The following is a 20,353-nucleotide window of genomic DNA, read 5'->3' on the forward strand; positions in this document are numbered from 1 at the left end:
AGGAGTAGTGTAGGGTAGAATGCTCTCTTAGGATTTTTAATTAGGGTTCATTGTAGCATTTTATAGCAAGCTTTGATCTTGGATTTTGCTTTTTTAATTGTAACTACTCTCAATTTCCTCTTTAATTACATCATCTTTATTTTCAATTTCTCTTTGGTTCAATTACTTTGTTTATATATGCAATTTTGGTATCTTGAAGTTTTGATTGATGAATTTCATGTTTTATGCTTTTTATATGCTTGATTGCTTGTTTATAGTTGGTTTTGTGAATATTTTGGTCATAGCTTTTATTTTTCTTTGCATTTACCTATGTTTTGGTTTTATGCCCACCAAGTGTTTGTGAAAATGTCACTTAGTAATTTTGAGTAGATTTTCACACCTTGGCTTGGGATTTGAGTTCCTAGGATACTAGAGTCATAATGTCTGACATTTAGTGGTAATTCTTGGGTAGTTAGTTAACTCTTGTTTCCATTGACGCTAACTTTTTACTAACTAGTTTGGTAAGTTAGCTAGGACTTATGGATTAAGGTCAATTATGCTTGCTTGACCTACTCCTCGATGTTAGGGGTTAACTAAGCGAGATTGACTCATCATAGTTGCCATAGTTGTGGTTATGGCGATGATAGGATTCCTTGAACTCTCATTCCCAAGTCAAGGCTCTTTTATGCATTTTAGCATTTTCAATAAGTTTTTATCCCATCTTCCCTTTTAAGTGCTTTAACTCCAATTTTGATCATTTCTTAGTTCTTTCATCTCTTAGTTCTTTTAATCTTTTGTTCTTTGATTGCACAAAACACCTTTTTTGCTCACAACCGAGAGTGTAACACTTTAATTGCATTCCTAGGGAGAACAACCCGAGGTTTCATTACTGTCGGTTTAGATTTAAATTTAGAAAAACTAAAATTTGATGTTGAGAGTTAGTTGTTGATTTGGCTATACTTGCAACGAAGAGATTCTTATTTGAGATATTCCAAATCAACACTAATTCCAAATCATCAAGTTTTTGGCACAGTTACTGGGGATGCAATTTGTGTTATATCTTAGGTTGTTGTGAATATGTTAATACTGTAAATAGCTTACTTTTTGGTTGTTTGGTTATTTTTATTAATACTTAGGTGTTTGTTTTTCTTGTTTGTTGATGTCTTTTGATTTTATTTTCTACTTTCTTTATGAGATATCACCCTTGTTGCTTGGAGCTTGGTTGTGACTATTTTGTAGGGTATGATGAATTCAAATTGAGATTGTATCAAGGAGTGGGAGAATCGATGGAGGGAGGAGCAATCTCTCCCATACTACAACGAGCCAAATCCTCCCCCAAACCCTCCCTAATGTGCATACCAAATCCAAATATATGAAAGATACCCCATGCACAACCCCCAACCACCAAACCTTCAAGCACCACACCATCCACCTCCATGGAATCAAGATGTCTATACATCTTGCTATCAACCATATGAACCATCACCCCCTTACACACCACCTCAACACCCTCACCTACATAACACACCCTCCAACTACACAATCTTTCTCCCAACCTTTGAACCTTCTCTTCCACCTAATTGTGAAGTTCTCCAACCCTTACCCCAAGAACAACAAGACCTTCAAGCATTCTTCCAAGAGTAAGAAGGGTTCCATAGGAAGCAAGGGGATTCATGGCTACCATAGCCGAAGTGGTGAACCGCTTAGCCTTACTACACTCAAGCAATCAAGATATCCCCCTTAAGAAAGGTGGAAGATCAACTAAGGAGTGTAGTGAGAAGGAGAACGTGGAGTCTCAAGGAGAAGAAGAGGAGTTAAGGCTTGAGTCACAAGAGGAGGAAGGTAAAACAATTGAGCAACAAGAGGAGGGAGGTAAAATAATTGAATCACAAGAGGTAAATGAAGAATTGAGGGAGTTTGATCAAGAAGTGGATTCCATCATCAATGATTTTTTGTCCACCTTGGTCAACCCCCTCAATAATCTTGAAGAACCTTCCCCTTTTGAGTTTGAGAGATATATGGGTGGTGAGGAAGAGGAAAACATCCAAGAAGTGGGAGCTTTCATGTAAGAGCTTACAAGAGTGACACCAATCCAAGGGCAATGTGAGTGGGTGACAATATCCTCCATGAGCTTCATAGGTCCACATCAAATTGCTATCTTGGAAACGGATCATCAACTTAAGATCCTTCTTAGGGTGTTCAACAATGAAGAAATGGGTGTTGGTTGCCAAAGGAGTTCAAAGTATAAGTGGTGCAAGGTCCAATTTGGAGGAGTCCAACATTCAAGTGGGTGCTTCAAAAGTGCTTGGGGAGGTTGTTCATCCAAGGGCACAAGTGAAAATCAACAAGAGGATGATAGAGAAACCAAAGTGTGGGATCTGGGCATACAACTCTACAACCAACAATTTTGGATCCCAATTTCTTGCTTGAGGTTACTTGAGAGCTTAATGTACTTTATTTGGGATCCCGGAGGATTTTCGAAGAGCAAACATGGGTGGTGACTCAAGGATGAGTGGAAGCATAACCCACCATGACACAAGCTTCACTCAAATGTCTAACTTAAGGACTTTAAACCAAAGTGCTAGGTAGGAGACACCCTACCATGGTAATATCCTTCCAACCTTTCTCTTCTTTTAGCTTTTACTTATTGAATTTTGTCTCTTTTGTTAGCTTAGTTTGATAGAATTCTAGGTTTAATTTAGTTGCATTTTGGTTTTTATTAGGTAATCTTAGTGGAATAATGTGCTTTTGGGGTTTTAAAATGATTTGGGGCTTGAAAAAAACTGTTTTGGAAGTCATGTTGGTGCCTTAGAGGCAAATTTTGCAGAAACAGGGCAGTGTGCCCACGCACAACCTGTGTCCATGCACACTTTATCCATATTTTGACATCTGTGCTCATGCACAGACCTGTGCGTACGCACTGGTCACAGAACCCCTTCTGTTGGGAGCATTTACACAAGCTGTGCGCGCGGACCCCCAAATTTTTTGCCCTTGTGTGTACACACAGAACTTGTGCGTACGCACACATGTCTTTTTACCCTTTTTCAAAAAAAAAAAATTCTTCTATGCGTGCGCACAACACTATGCGCACGCACACATTTTGAGACCCTCTCTGCCAGGAGTGCTCGCACACCCGATGCATATGAACGCTCCAATTTTTTTCAAGTCTGCGTACGCATAGGTCGCGATCTGGGCGTCAATCAGAAAGAGTTCCCTATTTTGTCCCTCTCTCTCTCTTTCTCTCTCTCTCTCTCTCTCTCTCTCTCTCTTTCTCTCTCTCTCTCTCTCTCTCCCTCTCTCTCTCTCTCTCTTCTCTTTTCTTCTTCTTCTCCTTCTTTTTCCTTCTTTCATTTTCTTCTCTCTTTCTTCTCTTCTCCGGAAAAGCTCTGCCGCCGTGAGCCTCACAAGGGCTAACACAAGTGCCACTGTTACCTATCTTTTTCTTTTCCATCCTTCAACTTTTCAATTTTCTTGTTTTAATATTCCATGCTTAGTTTATTTGCTTGTTTAATTTTTGTTTTCTTTATTTAACATTGGTAATGTAGGTTAAGTTTTGTTTAATTGTTTGTTTGTTGCATTGCAAGTGTTCAATCTTTGATTCATGGGTTGTTGATGTTTGAATTTTGGCTTGAACTTGTTGAATATGTGCACCGCATACCATGTGTTTGCTTAAATGCCTGAATGAACTTTTTGTTTAATGCATATGTTGTCGCGACCATGTGGGTTAAACTATATCCTTGTTTGGCATTCTAATCAAGAATTGTGCACCTTTGAATGGTTATGATGTTATTTTGGATTGGGATTTCAATAATGTACTTGTTTCTTACTTTGAGTTGCTAGCACCAATTTGATATGAAAATTGACATTTAATTTCTTATTTGGTGCAATTTTGAACAAGTGTATGTTGAATTTAGTGAATAGAATTGAATTGCTTGTTCATCATGGTTATTAAGTCAATATAATCACATAACAAGGTATTTGTTATTTGTTAATGCTTTGCATTTTTTTAGTTGACTTGACTTGATTCTTATCAAGACTTGTTACTTTTTGTAACAAGCACCTTATACATGTGATTATTTCCTTATTCCTAAGGATGAATAAGTAGTTTATTTTCATTAGTGAATTGGTTATTATTTGTTGTGCTATTTTACATTAATTTTGAGCTTTCACTTGCACACCTTCAATATCCAATATTTTCTACATTCAATTCACTCTTCTTGTAATTGCCTAAGCTTGCTTGTCCCTGATTGATGCTCATCTCTTAGTTGCAACTTAGGCCATTTAATTGATGAACTCATGCTTACTTTTTGACGGTGTGGATGCCGTTTTAACCGGCCGTTGTGTGTTCTAACCACGAGCATAATTGGAATACACACATGGCTCATCTTTTTATCAAACCACACCACTATACAAACCTCCTCAATTAAATGCTTGTTTGTTTTCTTTTTGCTCCAAGCATACAATATATTTGCTCCCTCCTTTACCTTTTTGTGCTAATTGCCCTATGATTCCTTATTATACTTTATTCATTCTTTTTGAGGATGAGACATAAAGGCAAGGAGTCGGGAGAGGAGGAGGATGCCGAAGAGGGAGATGCCAAGAATGCATTGAGCTTAGCAAGTTTACTACAACCCGAGCCCCCGCATCCGCCAGCTGAAGGTGGAGGAACTTAGAGACATTCTCCCCGAATTGTCTTCATGCACGGAGGACCGTGCAATCGCTTAAGTGTGGGGGAGGATTCACTATTTTTGGGACATAAACTTTCTTTTCCGAACACTTTGCACTTTCATTTTTGTTTTCTTTTATTATGTTTCTTGTAAATATTTGGAGTGTTTTTTTTATTATTGCATTTTATTTTCTTTTAGTACATATATCTTAGACTATTCATAGTTTATATCTATTGCATTTTGCATCTTTTGCATGGTATATATTTTATAGATAGAATTTGTGATTGGATGATGTGAATAGCATAGTCCCTAGTTTAATTTTGTCCTAATTGTTCATGTTAGTTTTTGGTTGTTGAAAATTAGGAATAGAGCTAGAAAAATTTTGGTGAAAAAACAACAAAAATTTTCAAGAATTTTATTTTAGGGCGTTCTATTGAATTGATTTGGAAAATTATTTTTAAACTTACTTGAATAATTTTTATAGAACATAGAAGAGTGATAGAACAAAATACCTTGTGAGTTTTTGAGCTTATATTGAGTGGTTACACATTATAACCACAAATTTTGTTCATTGTGTGCTATGCTCCTTCTATGATTGTAATCTTGGTTTTGCTTGATTCTTTATTTTCAATATTTGATGTTTAAATGCATTGAGCATGATTGAGGCCATCTTTGTATTTAAGCTCACTTACCCATATGGACCTAACCCTTATATCTACCTTTGTAAGCCAATTTTGAGCTTTTTAATCCCCTTTGTTCTAATTATAACCACATCAAAATCTTAAGCAAAAAGCCATGAGTTACCTTGAATAGAATCTTTGATTAGCTTAGGTTGAGAAGTGTGTTGCATTTAAGTGTGGGGAAAATTTTGGAAAGCATTGGTAGAGACATAAAAGTTTGTTTTGGGTATTTTATTGAAAAACTTTGGAAAATGGGTGCACATTCATGTATCAATTTACTTTAACCATATGCATTTGTCTTAGAAAAATAAAAGAAGAAAAAGAATTTGAAAAAAAAAAGAAGAAGAAATGAAATGAAGAAAAAAAAATAATAATAGGGGACAAAGGTTGCCCCAAAGAAAAGAAAAAAAATGAATAAGAAATGCATATGTGTTTTGAGTAGAAACTAAGGCATGAATGTGTAAGAAAAGAAGTAATGGGTGATTAGAATGCATTTTTGTGGTTTGATTGATGTCAGTTGAGTTGGATACTTAAACTACAAGGATTCAATCTTTTAGTCTACTTAGCCATATATTCATCTTACCCTTACCCCAACCCCATTACAACCTTCTAAAGACCTCATGATACTTGCATTCATGCATCACATGTTTGTTGATTGTTAGATGAAAAGCAAATCCTTGAAAGCATGATTAGAGGAGACTTGAGTGAATTGACCCTAAACACTGAGCATTAAGAGTGTATACACATCCGGTGAGGGTTCGATTACTCAATTCTATATTTCCACCTCTCTTATCATGTATTTTTGCAAGTTGCTTCATTTTGAAACTTGAATCAATTCTTTAGATTTTGATTGCATTGAACTACTTTTTTGTTTAGCCCTATATGTCTATACTCTTGCTTAGGAATTTGATTGTTTGTTTTCACCAAATTCATAGTACACTATAGATAGATAGATATATATATATATAGTATATACATACTTGCATGCATATAGATAGTTGCACTCAATAAGTTGTTTCCCTGTGATCATTCTCCTTATTTGGTTTAGCATGAGGACATGCTATTGTTTAAGTTTGGGAGAATTGATGAGTCCATATTTGATGATATGTTTTGGCTTGAATTGGATGGATTTCATCACATAAACTCACACTTATTCACCAAAATAGCATACTTTTGTGTTTGATCCCTAAATTGAACCTAAATGTGGAAACATGCATTTTTGTGCTTAAATTGAGCAATTTATTCCCACTTTTATTCCATTCGATGTCGTGATATATTTGTTGAGAGATTTTAGGTCCTAGAGGCAAGAATGGTTTGGTAGAAGTGGAAGAAAGCATGCAAAAAGGGAGAAAACATGAAGAAAACAAAGGAGAAAAGCATTTTAGCCTATGCCCACGCACACCTTCTGTGCCTACGCACAAGGGTCAGAATCAGCACCTGTGCCCACGCACAAGTACAAAAATCAGCAAGTGTGCGTATGCACAAGTCCCTACGTGTGACTTCATTAAAAAGTCACGTGGCTCGCGAATTCGGGGCTTTCCTGGCACAAATTTTGGAGTTGCTGAAGCCAAATTAAATGCTATATGAAGGGGTGAACATCACATATCAAGAGGAGCTCACTTAGATAGTTTTTAGAACCTAATTTAGGAGTAAGAGTAGTGTAGGGTAGAATACTCTCTTAGGATTTTTAATTAGGGTTCATTGTAGCATTTTATAGCAAGTTTTTATGTTGGATTTTGCTTCTTTAATTGTAAGTACTCTCAATTTTCTCTTTAATTACATCATCTTTATTTTCAATTTCTCTTTGGTTCAAGTACTTTGTTTATATATGCAATTTTGGTATCTTGAAGTTTTGATTGATGAATTTCATGTTTTATGCTTTTTATATGCTTAATTGCTTGTTTATAGTTGGTTTTGTGAATATTTTGGTCATAGCTTTTATATTTCTTTGCATTTACCTATGTGATGTAGGCGGAAATTGGCGAGTTAAGAATGATTATAAAATATGCGTTGCAAGTATAGTTCTCAACCAACCCAAAATCCGCTTATCAATTTAGAAGGGTGTCACAGAAATTAAAATTAAAATACTGGAAGTATGGATCCCAGGTCGTCTCCCAACGAGTTGCAAAAAAGTGTGCTATTTTATTAATCAGATATTTTCAAAAAGGTTTGAGCTGAATGGTAGAGAATTAAATTAGAGAATTTATATAAATTTAAATAAAAGCCTTGACTGGGAGTTGATTAGCTGGAAGCCCTATTCTTGTTGGAGTACTCTCAAGATTAATTGACAATTGAGGGTATTTATGTTTAGTTGTCCCTTACTAGGTAAGGGAAAGTCAAACGAGTTGGAATGCTGTTTCTATCCACAAGTTCCAATCCGCTCTTGGGAGGATTGGTGTTAGCGACTAGAGAGTAATCCAACAATAAACCCGATTACAATCTTTCTCTTGAGCATCCCAACACAAGGATTCCTTTCAATCAACTCCCCATCAAGTTAGGGAACTACTCGCTCATTGTAAATGTAAAATTCATGACATAAGAAAGGGAATTAAAGAAAGACATGATAAATAGTGATCAAAAGATTAATTGAAAATAAAAATAATTCTTGTATTAATAAATGCTAAAATAATCCAATAGTAAAATTAAGTAAATTAAGGAACATGGAAGAGTAAGAGACAAGTAAAGAGAACGAACTAGAATGTCGAAGTCTTGATGAGGCAATAACTCTTCTCAATATCCCAATGCAAAAACAATGAAAATAACAAATCCTAAAAACTATGAATGTGTAGAGAGAAAACCTAGAGGAGGAGTAAAACTAGATCTAAAAACTAAAAACTATGCGGAATGAATGTTGTTTTTGGTTTCTGCATGTTCTCTGGCTCTAGTCTGCTTTTCTGGGACGAAAACTGGGTCAAAATAAAGCCCGAAATCGCCCCCAGCGATTCTGCAGATTATGCAGATCGCGCATGTCACACGGACGCGTCATTCAGGCGGACGCGTCATTTGGCGTTTCGCTTAGCCACGCGGGCACGTCGTCCATGCAGCCGCGTCACTCGTGCTATTCCATGTCGCGCGGTCGCGTTATCCATGCGGCCGCGTCACTGCGATTTCCTCTCTTCCGCGCGGTCGCGTCATCCATGCGGCCGCGTCACTTCTCACTGGTCATCTCCTCAATTTCTTGTGTTCCTTCCATTTTTGCAAGCTTCCTTTCCAATCTCCAACTCATTCATGCCTTATAAAGCCTGAAACACTTAACGCACATATCACGGCATCGAATGGAATAAAGGAGAAATAAAAGACATAATTAAAAGTCTCTAGGAAGCAAGTTTTCAATCATGCAATAACTTTAGGAAGGAATTATAAATGCATGCTTATTTAATGAATAAGTGGGTAAAGATCATGATAAAATCACACAATTAAACACAATATAAACCATAAAATAGTGGTTTATCAATCTCCCCACACTTAAACATTAGCATGTCCTCATGCTTAGTTGAAGGAGATAAAATAAATGAGTGGGAACATGTAAAACCTGTGCAATGCAAATGCAACCTATATATGTATGAATGCAACTATATGATTTTTTTGTCCACTTGATCAAAAGTAAATAAGCTCTTCAAAACAATTACAAATCAAATTCCACTAACTCAATTCTTATATAGTAAGAACAGATAAAAATACAAGAAGATAGCTCATGAAAGCAGAGAACATAAAAATTCAAGCATGGAACCCTCACTGATGATGTATGTACACTCTAGTCTCTCTAGTGTATAGGGTCATCACTCTATCCTTCTCTAATCATGCTCTCTAATTTTTTTTTTGTTCTTCTCCTAACCAATCAACAACATTTAATATACCAATGCAAACATCATGAGGTCTTTTCAAGGTTGTAATGGGGCCAAGGTAAGGGTAAGGATACATATATGGCTAAGTAAGCTTATAAATTAAATCTTTAATTAACCCAAGCTTTAACATAACCTATATATATTCTATATAACATTAGAATTCATACCTAGAGAAATTTCCTTTCACATTCCATACTCATGTTTCAACTTTTTATTTAAATTTTATCATACATGCGTTGATCTTTGAATGCTTGACTTAGCATTGGGGCAATTTTGTCCCCTTATTTATTTGTTGAATATTTTTGGGTTTTTTTCCATAAACATAGAAACATAAAAATAACATAGCTTATCAATGCACATAGATTTTTAATTCTTACAGTTTCTCATGAGTAGGTATCCAAATTCCCAGTATATTATCATGACACATTTCCCTATTATCTTTTGCTTCCACAATTTCCCATACTTAAATAACACACACAATTCTATCTTAAGCTAACCAAAGATTCAATTTGGGATATATAATTGTTTTTCTGCTTAAGGTTAGTAATGTGGTAAAATATAGAACAAATGGGATTTAAAGGTTCAAAGTGGCTAACAAAGGCAATTGAAAGGGTAGGCTTAATTTGGATAAGTAAACTAAATAAATGATGGCCTCAATCATATGCAAACATATAAATATAATAAACATTGGACATATAGGATGAAACAAAATATAGATTACAATCATAGAGAAGTAAACACACAAGAATAAAATAATTATGGTTAAATAATGTAACCATTCATAAAGGCTCAAATCTCACAGGTTGTGTGTTCTTTAGCTCAAAAATCATGTTCCAAATACAACTTCAAGCAAATTTATCATGAAAATTTTAATTAAAATTAGTGAAATTTTATTCCAAAGATAGGGTCTTAGAAGAAACTTGTTGTCTTTTCAATCAAGCAGAACATGCATGCAACTAATCTATTACTATGCAATTTATCCTATTCTATAAAAGAAAAATCTAACTAAATATCCTAATTTATTGGTGCTAGGGAAGAGAAATTACCTCCGGAAGTCAGGTACTGACCGACCTCCCCACACTTAAGGCTTTGCACCGTCCTCGGTGCCATCTGTCAAGAACAAAGGTGGGCTGGTAGCAGTATCTCCACAGTCGAGACCATCATGGCTCCCTGTGCTGGTAAAAGAAGTGGAGTCCGGAGTGTCTGAGTCCTTGAATTTTCCCATAATCAGCTCCTTGAGGTATGTGAATCGGCGCTTGTTACGGCGCTCTCGCATCTTAGCTTTCTGTTCATGCCGATCCAACTTTTCAAGTATCTGATGGAGCAGTTGGGCTGTTGTAGGTGCTTGTGGTGTTGAAGAAGGAATATCTTCAACTGGTTCAGTAGGTTGGCTGATAGTGGCTGCTGGAAGTCTAAGGTACTTCCCGTTGGGGACATACTGATCATCCCGTGGAAGCATGGCTTTGGTGTCCCCAGCTCTGTAGGAGACTCCGGCGGCTGAGACAAGATCTGAGACCAGGGCGGGAAAAGGTAAGTTGCCCGTGATTTGTACGTGTCTCATGGCATTCCGGATGTGTCTTGGTAGGTTCAGAGGTTGGTCTGTAAGGATGCACCATAGAAGAACGGCCATGTCCGCAGTGAAAGAGGATTCGTGAGTGCTCGGAAAGACGTAATGGGACATGATCTGTGCCCATACGCGAGCCTCCAAGGTAAGTGCTGAAGCCGAAATTCCCTTAGGGCGGGTACGATGGTATCCGTAAATCCATCTGCTGCCAGGTAGTGCGATAACTCTGAGAACAGCGTCCCAGTCGAATTGGTACATCTGGCGCTTGAGTGCGGCTTCTTGAAAGGCATCCAGTCCTTCTGGGGCAGGGGGAAGACCGAGAGCTTTTTGAATGACCTCTTCAGTAATGGGGACTTGCTTCTGACGGACATAGACAGACTGCAGGGTCGGCAGGTGGAAGTTGGAGTAGAACTCGACTACCCAAGAAAGATTGACTTGCCTTGGCTGTCTCTGTAGGAAACCCCATTGTCTTCGGAAAATTTGCGGCTCAACAAAGGTAGCAATATTGGGCGGAAGGAGAAGAAGGTATTCATTGTTGTAACTCCTTTCAGCCAGGATGGGGAACATCTGCTCACAGTAGCGATTGGGAAATCGCGCAGTGTCCCTTACTGGGAAGGCTTTTTCTTTATCATCAACCTTTATAATCCTCTTAATCTTCTTTGTTGAGGGCTTTACCGCAGTTGAAGAGGGTTTTGCCACTAATGCTCTTTTTGTACCTCTTCTTGCTGGTTGTTTGGGGGTAGCTTTCTCCTTTCCTTTCTTGGTGGCCATCCTGAAAAAGGGAAGAGAAAGTAAATTAAATTTAAAGGGGTAAAGCAAGGAAGAGGGTGATGTAAGTGATAATCAATGCACAATAAAGAAGAATGACGTTAACACATGGTCCGGACTGCATGTGAAAAGTTCATCAATGGAAATATAGCAAGTGCATATGGGGACAAATAAATACAAGGGGTTTATTGGCATGCAGGCAAAGGCATGAGTAGCATAGATTAGGCATTCAATGTCCAATTTAAATATGTTATCACTCGTAACTAACTATCACGTTTGTATTGACAATTAATTTCAATGATAAAATAGTAAAGGGAATTTGTGAAAAGCAAGCATTGAATATTAGAGTAGAAAAATGTAGAGAAGTTCATAATGCCATATGGACTTTTTCACAAACACATAGCATGCATGTAGAAGAAGCTCTTGAAAATAAGAATTTGAACATGCAAGTAATCCCTTAAAAAGTAATATATAATTGTCAAACAAATTTACAACTATCCACAAGCATATAATAATAAATAATGACGCACATAAATTGATAACACCAAGTAAAAAGGAAAAAGAAAGAAAAAAAGAAAATATGAATAATGAAGGAAAAAGAAAAGAGAAGAAGATGCCATATAAAAATAAGAAGAATAATAGAAAAGTAAGGAGAGAATGAGAAAAAGAAAAAAACCTTGTTAATGGGGGGTGAGAGAGAAAAAGTGTAAAGAGTGAGAAAGAAGGAAGAAGGAAGAAAAAGAATTAAGGAGGGAAAGAAGAAAATAGGATTTGGGGAGAAAAGGATAAGATAATTGGCAAATCAGGAAAACTGTGCGACGCAAGCGACGCGGTCGCGTGAGGCACACGGTCGCGCGACTTGCGTTGAAACTGATTGACGCGGTCGCATCGGTCACGCAGTCGCGTGACCCATTTTTAGGCTAATGGCGCGAGGGTAGCCTCGCACTCGCACAACTCTCTGTTCAAAATCATATTAGTGCCAAATTTTGGGTGACGCGATCGCCTGGGGCATGCGATCGCGTGAGTGGGCTTTCAGAAGGATATGACGCGGTCGCGTCGCTCACGTGGCCGCGTGGGAAGGATTATGCGTTCAGCACCAATCCAGCACCACTCTCGCACAACTTTCGGTCGTGCACCACTTTGACGTCGAAATCCTGGTCACGCGGCCGCGTGGGGCACGCGGTCGCGTGGGAGGCCATTATTCCCATATGACGCGGTCGCGTGGGGTGATTTGTACCATTGGCACGCCTCCAGCCCTGCTCCTGCGTAACTCTCTGTCCATATTATTATTGTTTCCCATCTCCTTGCGACGCGGACGCGTCGCGTGAATTTTTTTTTTAATTAAAAATATGCAAATGCAGATGCACGAAATGTAGTAATGAAGAAAAGAGTTTTGAATAAGAAAATTAAAAATAAGGAAAAGAACGATCATACCATGGTGGGTTGTCTCCCACCTAGCACTTTGCTTTAACGTCCGTAAGTTGGACGCTCCACTAGCTCAGTCTTCGGCTATGTGGGGATCTTCCAAGAGGAAGATCTCAAGATCCTTGTTTTTCTTCAGCTTCTCGCCATGGTACAGCTTTAAACGATGTCCATTAACTTTGATAAGTTGAGAGCTTGAAGGATGACTTAGGTGATAGACTCCGTACGGTTCGGCCTTCTCTACTCTATATGGACCTTCCCATCTTGATCTCAACTTGCCTGGCATGAGCCTCAATCGAGATTTATAAAGGAGGACTAAGTCCCCAGGTTGGAACTCTTTCCTCTTGATGTGCTGATCATGTACAACCTTCATCTTCTCCTTGTATAGTCTTGAGTTCTCATAAGCTTCTAGGCGAAGGCTCTCCAGTTCCTGAAGTTACAATTTCCTTTCAGCTCTGGCTTTCTCAATTCCCATGTTGCATTCCTTTACTGCCCAAAAGGCTTTGTGCTCTTCTTCAACAGGGAGATGACAAGCTTTTCCATAAACTAAGCGGAAAGGACTCATCCCAATGGGTGTTTTGTATGCTGTTCTGTACGCCCAAAGTGCATCTTGTAGCCTGGTGCTCCAGTCTCTTCTATGAGGTTTGACTATCTTCTGCAAGATACACTTTATCTCTCTATTTGACACCTCGGCTTACCCATTAGTCTGAGGATGGTAGGCTGTTGCAACCTTATGAATTATTCCATGCTTCTTCATTAGTCCTGTTAGTCTCCTGTTACAAAAATGGGTGCCTTGATCGCTCACGATTGCTCGTGGTGATCCAAAGCGACAAATAATATGGTTTCTCACAAAGGGAACAACAGTGTTAGCATCATCATTGCGGGTAGGAATTGCTTCCACCCATTTGGAAACGTAATTCACAGCTAACAATATATAGAAATAACCATTAGAATTTGGAAATGGACCCATGAAGTCAATGCCCCAAACATCAAAAATTTCACAGAAAAGCATAATCTGTTGAGGCATCTCATCCCTCCTGGATATATTACCAAATTTCTGGCATGGAAAACAAGATCTACAAAATTCAGCAGCGTCCCTAAAAAGAGTAGGCCACTAGAATCCACAGTCTAAGATTTTTCTAGCAGTTCTTTGAGGGCCAAAATGTCCTCCACTCTCAGATGAGTGACAGGCCTCTAAGATGGACTGGAATTCTGATTGAGGCACACATCGTCTAATTACCTGGTAAGCGCCACATCTCCATAAATATGGGTCATCCCATATATAATATTTAGACTCGCTTTTCAGCTTGTCTCTTTGATGCTTAGAAAAGTTTGGAGGAAAGGTGCGGCTAACTAGATAATTAGCTACAGGTGCATACCAAGGGACTATCTCAGATACTGCTTGCAGGTTATCAAATGGAAAATTATCAGCTATAGGAGTGGAGTCATCTGTAATGTGCTCAAGGCGACTCAGGTGGTCTGCCACTAAATTCTGGTTTTCACTCCTATCCTTAATTTCTAAATCAAATTCTTGTAATAGCAGTATCCAACGTATAAGCCTTGGTTTGGACTCCTTTTTAGATAATAAATACTTTAGAGCTGCGTGGTCTGAATACACTACTACTTTAGTACCAAGTAAATAGGCTCGGAATTTATCCAGAGCAAAAACAATAGCAAGAAGCTCTTTCTCAGTAGTAGTGTAATTAGACTGAGCGGCATCTAATGTTTTAGACGCATAAGCAATAACAAAAGGATCCTTACCTTCACGCTGAGCAGTGCTGCTCCTACGGCATGGTTGGAAGCATCGCACATTATTTCAAATGGTTGGCTCCAGTCTGGTCCTCTTACAATTGGGGCTTGAGTCAGTGCGGTCTTCAACTTATCAAACGCTTGTTTGCAATTTTCACTGAACTCAAACTCAATATCTTTCTGCAGTAATCTGGATAAGGGAAGTGCTACCTTACTGAAGTCCTTAATGAACCTCCTGTAAAAACCTACATGGCCAAGGAAAGAGCGGACCTCCCTCACAGAAGAGGGGTAAGGTAAACTAGAAATAACATCCACCTTTGCTGGATCTACAGAAATGCCAGTATTAGACACAACATGTCCTAGTACAATCCCTTGTTTGACCATAAAGTGACATTTTTCAAAATTTAATACAAGGTTTGTACTGACACATCTATCTAATACTCTAGATAATCCATCTAAGCAAAGGCTAAAGGAATCTCCATAAACACTAAAATCATCCATAAAAACTTCCATACAGTCCTCAATAAGATCAGAGAAAAGACTCATCATGCACCTTTGGAAAGTAGTTGGTGCATTGCACAAGCCAAAGGACATTCTCTTGTAAGCATAAGTCCCAAAAGGACATGTAAACGTGGTCTTTTCCTAATCCTCAGGAGCTATATGAATCTGGAAATAACCTGTGTAACCATCTAAAAAGCAATAATGTGATTTACCTGACAGGCGATCCAGCATTTGACCAATGAATGGAAGAGGATAGTGATCCTTACGGGTTGCTTGGTTGAGGCGTCTGTAGTCAATGCAGACCCTCCAGGCATTCTGAACTCTGGTTGTCAGGAGCTCTCCATGCTCATTCTTCACTGCAGTGACCAAACTTCTTTGGCACCACTTGTACTGGGCTTACCCATTCACTGTCTAAGATGGGATAGATAATATCTGTCTCTAGTAGTCTGGTCACTTCCTTTTTGACAACCTCTAAGATAGTGGGGTTCAGTCTTCTCTGGGGTTGACGGACAGGTCTTGCTCCTTCTTCTAAAAATATTCTATGCTCACAGACTTGAGGGTTGATGCCTACTATGTCTGCCAAACTCCAACCCATTGCCTTCTTGTGCCTCCTCAGCACACCAAGTAGCTGCTCTTCCTGTTGAGTAGTGAGTTCCCTTGCAATGATAACCGGAAACTTCTGCCCATCTTCCAGGTAAGCATATTTGAGGTGTGGAGGAAGGAGTTTTAATTCTAACTTCTGATCATGTTCAGGCTCTGGGTTGTCTGGAGCTGGTAACAGTGGTAAAGCACTGTCATTGTCCTCTGAGAATGTCCCCACACTTGGACCTTGTCCTGTGTGCTTCTCTTCAAATTCCTCCTTATGGACTTCAGCCACGGTTTCATCTATAATGTCACACTTGAGGATAGAGTGATCCTCCGGTGGGTGCTTCATAACTCCATTCAGATTGAAGATCACTACTCGGCCATCTATTTCAAAAGAGTATGTTCCTGAAAAAGCATCTAATTTAAACTTTGAGGTCTTCAGGAATGGCCTTTCGAGTAGGATTGATGATGGCTTGTCTGAGTCATTTTGGGGTATCTCCAGGATATAAAAATCAATGGGAAATGTGAGCCCTTTAATGCCCACTAATACATCTTCAGCAACTCCAGCCACTGTGATAATGCTTTTGTCTGCTAACACAAAACGAGCTGCCGACCTTTTTAAGGGAGGGAGCCTCAAAATATCATATATAGACAAAGGCATTATACTTACACATGCTCCTAAATCACACATGCAATCATAAAATACTACACCACCAATAGTGCAATTAACCATACAAGGACCTGGGTCACTACACTTTTCAGGTAAACCACCCATTAAAGCAGATATGAAACTTCCTAAAGGAATAGTTTCTAATTCATTAATTTTGTCCTTATGTATACATAAATCTTTTAGAAACTTTGCATATTTAGGTACCTGTTGAATAACATCAAATAGAGGAACAGTTACCTCAACCTTTTTGAATATCTCTACCATTTTTGGATCAGGTTCCAGTTGCTTCCTGGGCTTCCTTGCAAGTTGTGGAAATGGAATAGGAGTGGTGTCTTCTGCAGTGTTTGTGCCTTTTGATGCTTCCTCTTGTGGTTGAACTTCTTCTTTTTCAGTTATGTCATATATGTCTTCTTCCTCTTCAACATCTTCTATTTCCACTACCTCTTCAGCTGAGGCGTGTTCTGATGGATTTGGCTCTTCTTGACTCCTCTCTTGCAGTGTGGTTCCGGACCTCAGGGTGATGGTATTAATACCACCATTGAGATTTGGTAATGGTTGAGAGGGAATTCCACTAGAGCTCAAAGGTTGGTTATTGGAGTTGTTCATTGACCCAATTTGGGAGACAAGAGCCTGCAAAGTAGCGTTCAGACCATTTAGAGTGGAATTAATGTTATTTTCCATGGTCTGTTATCTCCGATCAATAGATTGTAGTAAGTCATCATTGGCAGATAAAGAAGGATAAGTAATTTGAGAGGTTTGCTGTAGGGTATTCTGTGGTTCTTAGGATTGCCTTAGGTGGGGTGCTCTGTAAGGCTGATTCTGATTCTGCTGCCTGTTGTTGTTATTATTCCACCTCTGATATTCCTGATTATCTCTGCCTCCTCTGTTGTTGTTGTCCCTCTAATTCTGGTTAGAATTATCCTACCATCCGTGGTTGTAGTTGCCACCTTGATTGTACCCTTGATTGGGGCGGTCATAGAAGTTATGAGTGGCTGCCATGGTGTTGTCTTCCTGCTGGAGCTGCAGGCATTCATCAGTATAATGGCTGTAATCAGCACAGATTTTGCAAACTCTCTGTGGGACTAACTGTTGGTTTTGCTGTGCTGGAGAAGGTTGAGCTTGCTGAACTTGTTGTTGATTCAATTGCATTTGCTTCAGCAAGTTGGTCATTTCACAGATACTCTGAGTTAGAGCAGTAGTCTCTCTGCTAGAGGATACTTCTGCAACGACTTTTGAACGGCCTTGTTTCTGCCTGTGATTCCTAGTAGATTCAGCTAAGTCACTGATCAATTGCCATGCCTCATCAGTGGTCTTGTACTTTTTCATAGACCCATTGCTAGCACTTTCCAATGTGGTCTTATCTTGGGGCCTCATGCCCTGAGTGACGTAGTCGAGTAACACTATCTTGTCAATCATATGGTGGGGGGCAAGCTTTCAGAAGGTTATTGAAGCGCTCCCAGTACTCATAAAGAGTTTCAGAGTCATCCTGAACAATCATGGAAATGTCTTTCCTCAGTTTATCAGTAACTTCAGCTGGAAATAACTTTTCCAAGAATTCTCTTCTCAGTGTATCCCAGTTAGATACAATTGCTGCTGGTTGAGTGTAGTACCACTCTCTTGCCTTCCCCTCAAGAGAAAACGGGAAAGCTTTCAGTAAAATTGAAGTTTCATCTGCACCATCACGCCTGACAGTAGAACAGGCTGCTTGAGAATCTCTCAGGTGCTTGAAAGGCTCTTGAGCAGGTAAGCCATGAAACTTGGGCATCAAATTGAGCAGTGCGGTCTTTAATTCAAAGTCTGTAGCCACCGCTGGGTGATGCGCTTGAAATGGTTACATTGTAAAATCAGGGGCTCCTTCCTCCTGGATGGTAACTCTTTTGGTTGCTGCCATGTTACCTGTACATAAAACAACCAAATCAGTAGAACGGGGGATGGTTTCTTTCTCAAGTGACATTTCAGATCCGCCCTCAAAGAGGACTAACCGACGCCGAGCTTGCCTTATTCGTGAAATAGTTCTTTCAATCTCAGGATCGAATATTAGCAAGCTTGGATCAGGAAGCGAACGCGTCATCCAACGAAAGAAACAAGCAGCTCATAGTAGTAAAATAAAATAAAATGCAAATAAATAAAATCCAATCAATAACTTTAGCACTCTATTGCAACTCCCCGGCAACGGCGCCAAAAATTGATGGTGGCGGAAATTGGCGAGTTAAGAATGATTATAAAATATGCGTTGCAAGTATAGTTCTCAACCAACCCGAAATCCGCTTATCAATTTAGAAGGGTGTCACAGAAATTAAAATTAAAATACTGGGAGTATGGATCCCAGGTCGTCTCCCAACGAGTTGCAGAAAAGTGTGCTATTTTATTAATCAGATATTTTCAAAAAGGTTTGAGCTGAATGGTAGATAATTAAATTAGAGAATTTATATAAATTTAAATAAAAGCCTTGACTGGGAGTTGATTAGCTGGAAGCCCTATTCTTGTTGGAGTACTCTCAAGATTAATTGACAATTGAGGGTATTTATGTTTAGTTGTCCCTTACTAGGTAAGGGAAAGTCAAACAAGTTGGAATGCTGTTTCTATCCACAAGTTCCAATCCGCTCTTGGGAGGATTGGTGTTAGCGACTAGAGAGCAATCCAACAATAAACCCGATTACAATCTTTCTCTTGAGCATCCCAACACAAGGATTCCTTTCAATCAACTCCCCATCAAGTTAGGGAACTACTTGCTCATTGTAAATGTAAAATTCATGACATAAGAAAGGAAATTAAAGAAAGACATGATAAATAGTGATCAAAAGATTAATTGAAAATAAAAGTAATTCGGCGTTTCGCTTAGCCATGCGGGAACGTCGTCCATGCGGCCGCGTCACTCGTGCTATTCCATGTCGCGCGGTCGCGTTATCCATGCGGCCGCGTCACTGCGATTTCCTCTCTTCCGCGCGGTCCCGTCATCCATGCGGCCGCGTCACTTCTCGCTGGTCATCTCCTCAATTTCTTGTGTTCCTTCCATTTTTACAACCTTCCTTTCCAATCTCCAACTCATTCATGCCTTATAAAGCCTGAAACACTTAACGCACATATCACGGCATCGAATGGAATAAAGGAGAAATAAAATACATAATTAAAAGTCTCTAGGAAGCAAGTTTTCAATCATGCAATATCTTTAGGAAGGAATTATAAATGCATGCTTATTTAATGAATAAGTGGGTAAAGATCATGATAAAACCACACAATTAAACATAATATAAACCATAAAATAGTGGTTTATCACTATGTTTTGGTTTTATGCCCACCAAGTGTTTGTGAAAATGACACTTGGTAATTTTGAGTAGATTTTCACACCTTGGCTTGGGATTTGAGTTCCTAGGATACTAGAGTCATAATGTCCGACATTTAGTGGTAATTCTTGGGTAGTTAATTGACTCTTGTTTCCATTGACGCTAGCTTTTTACTAACTAGTTTGGTAAGTTAGCTAGGACTTATGGATTAAGGTCAATTATGCTTGCTTGACCTACTCCTCTATGTTAGGGGTTAACTAAGCGAGATTGACTCATCATAGTTGCCATAGTTGTGGTTATGGCGATGATAGGATTCCTTGGACTCTCATTCCCAAGTCAAGGCTCTTTTATGCATTTTAGCATTTTCACTAAGTTTTGATCTCATCTTCCCTTTTAAGTGCTTTAACTCCAATTTTGATCATTTCTTAGTTCTTTCATCTCTTAGTTCTTTTAATCTTTTATTTTTTGATTGCACAAAACACTTTTTCTGCTCACAACTGAGAGCGTAACACTTCAATTGCATTCCTAGGAAGAACGACCCGAGGTTTCATTACTCTCAGTTTAGATTTGAATTTGGAAAAACTAAACTTTGATGTTGAGAGTTAGTTGTTGATTTGGCTATACTTGCAACAAAAAGAT

At 38.8% G+C, this 20,353-nt stretch overlaps 1 protein-coding gene across 1 annotated transcript; it reads right to left on the bottom strand.

The window, feature by feature from the left end:
- Positions 1-1,246: 1,246 nt before the first annotated feature.
- Positions 1,247-11,506, bottom strand: LOC148573470 (uncharacterized). The gene is made up of 2 exons (XM_088505785.1): positions 10,426-11,506; positions 1,247-1,494 (listed from the first exon to the last, which is right to left on the bottom strand). Exons 1-2 carry the CDS (start codon positions 11,504-11,506, stop codon positions 1,247-1,249), a joined length of 1,329 nt encoding a protein of 442 aa, XP_088361911.1.
- Between the last annotated feature and the right edge of the window lie 8,847 nt (positions 11,507-20,353).

This window comes from Arachis ipaensis, chromosome B2 (genome assembly GCF_059453495.1).
Source record: "Arachis ipaensis isolate K30076 ecotype BB chromosome B2, ASM5945349v1, whole genome shotgun sequence".
Taxonomy (NCBI): Eukaryota; Viridiplantae; Streptophyta; class Magnoliopsida; order Fabales; family Fabaceae; genus Arachis; species Arachis ipaensis.

Coding starts and splice junctions, on each gene's coding strand:
- LOC148573470 (XM_088505785.1), bottom strand. CDS start 11,506: ATGGCCACCAAGAAAGGAAAGGAGAAAGCTACCCCCAAACAACCAGCA. Junction 1,495..10,425: donor GCGAGAGCGCCGTAACAAGC/GCCGATTCACAT, acceptor TGTGTTATGTAG/GTGAGGGTGTTGAGGTGGTG.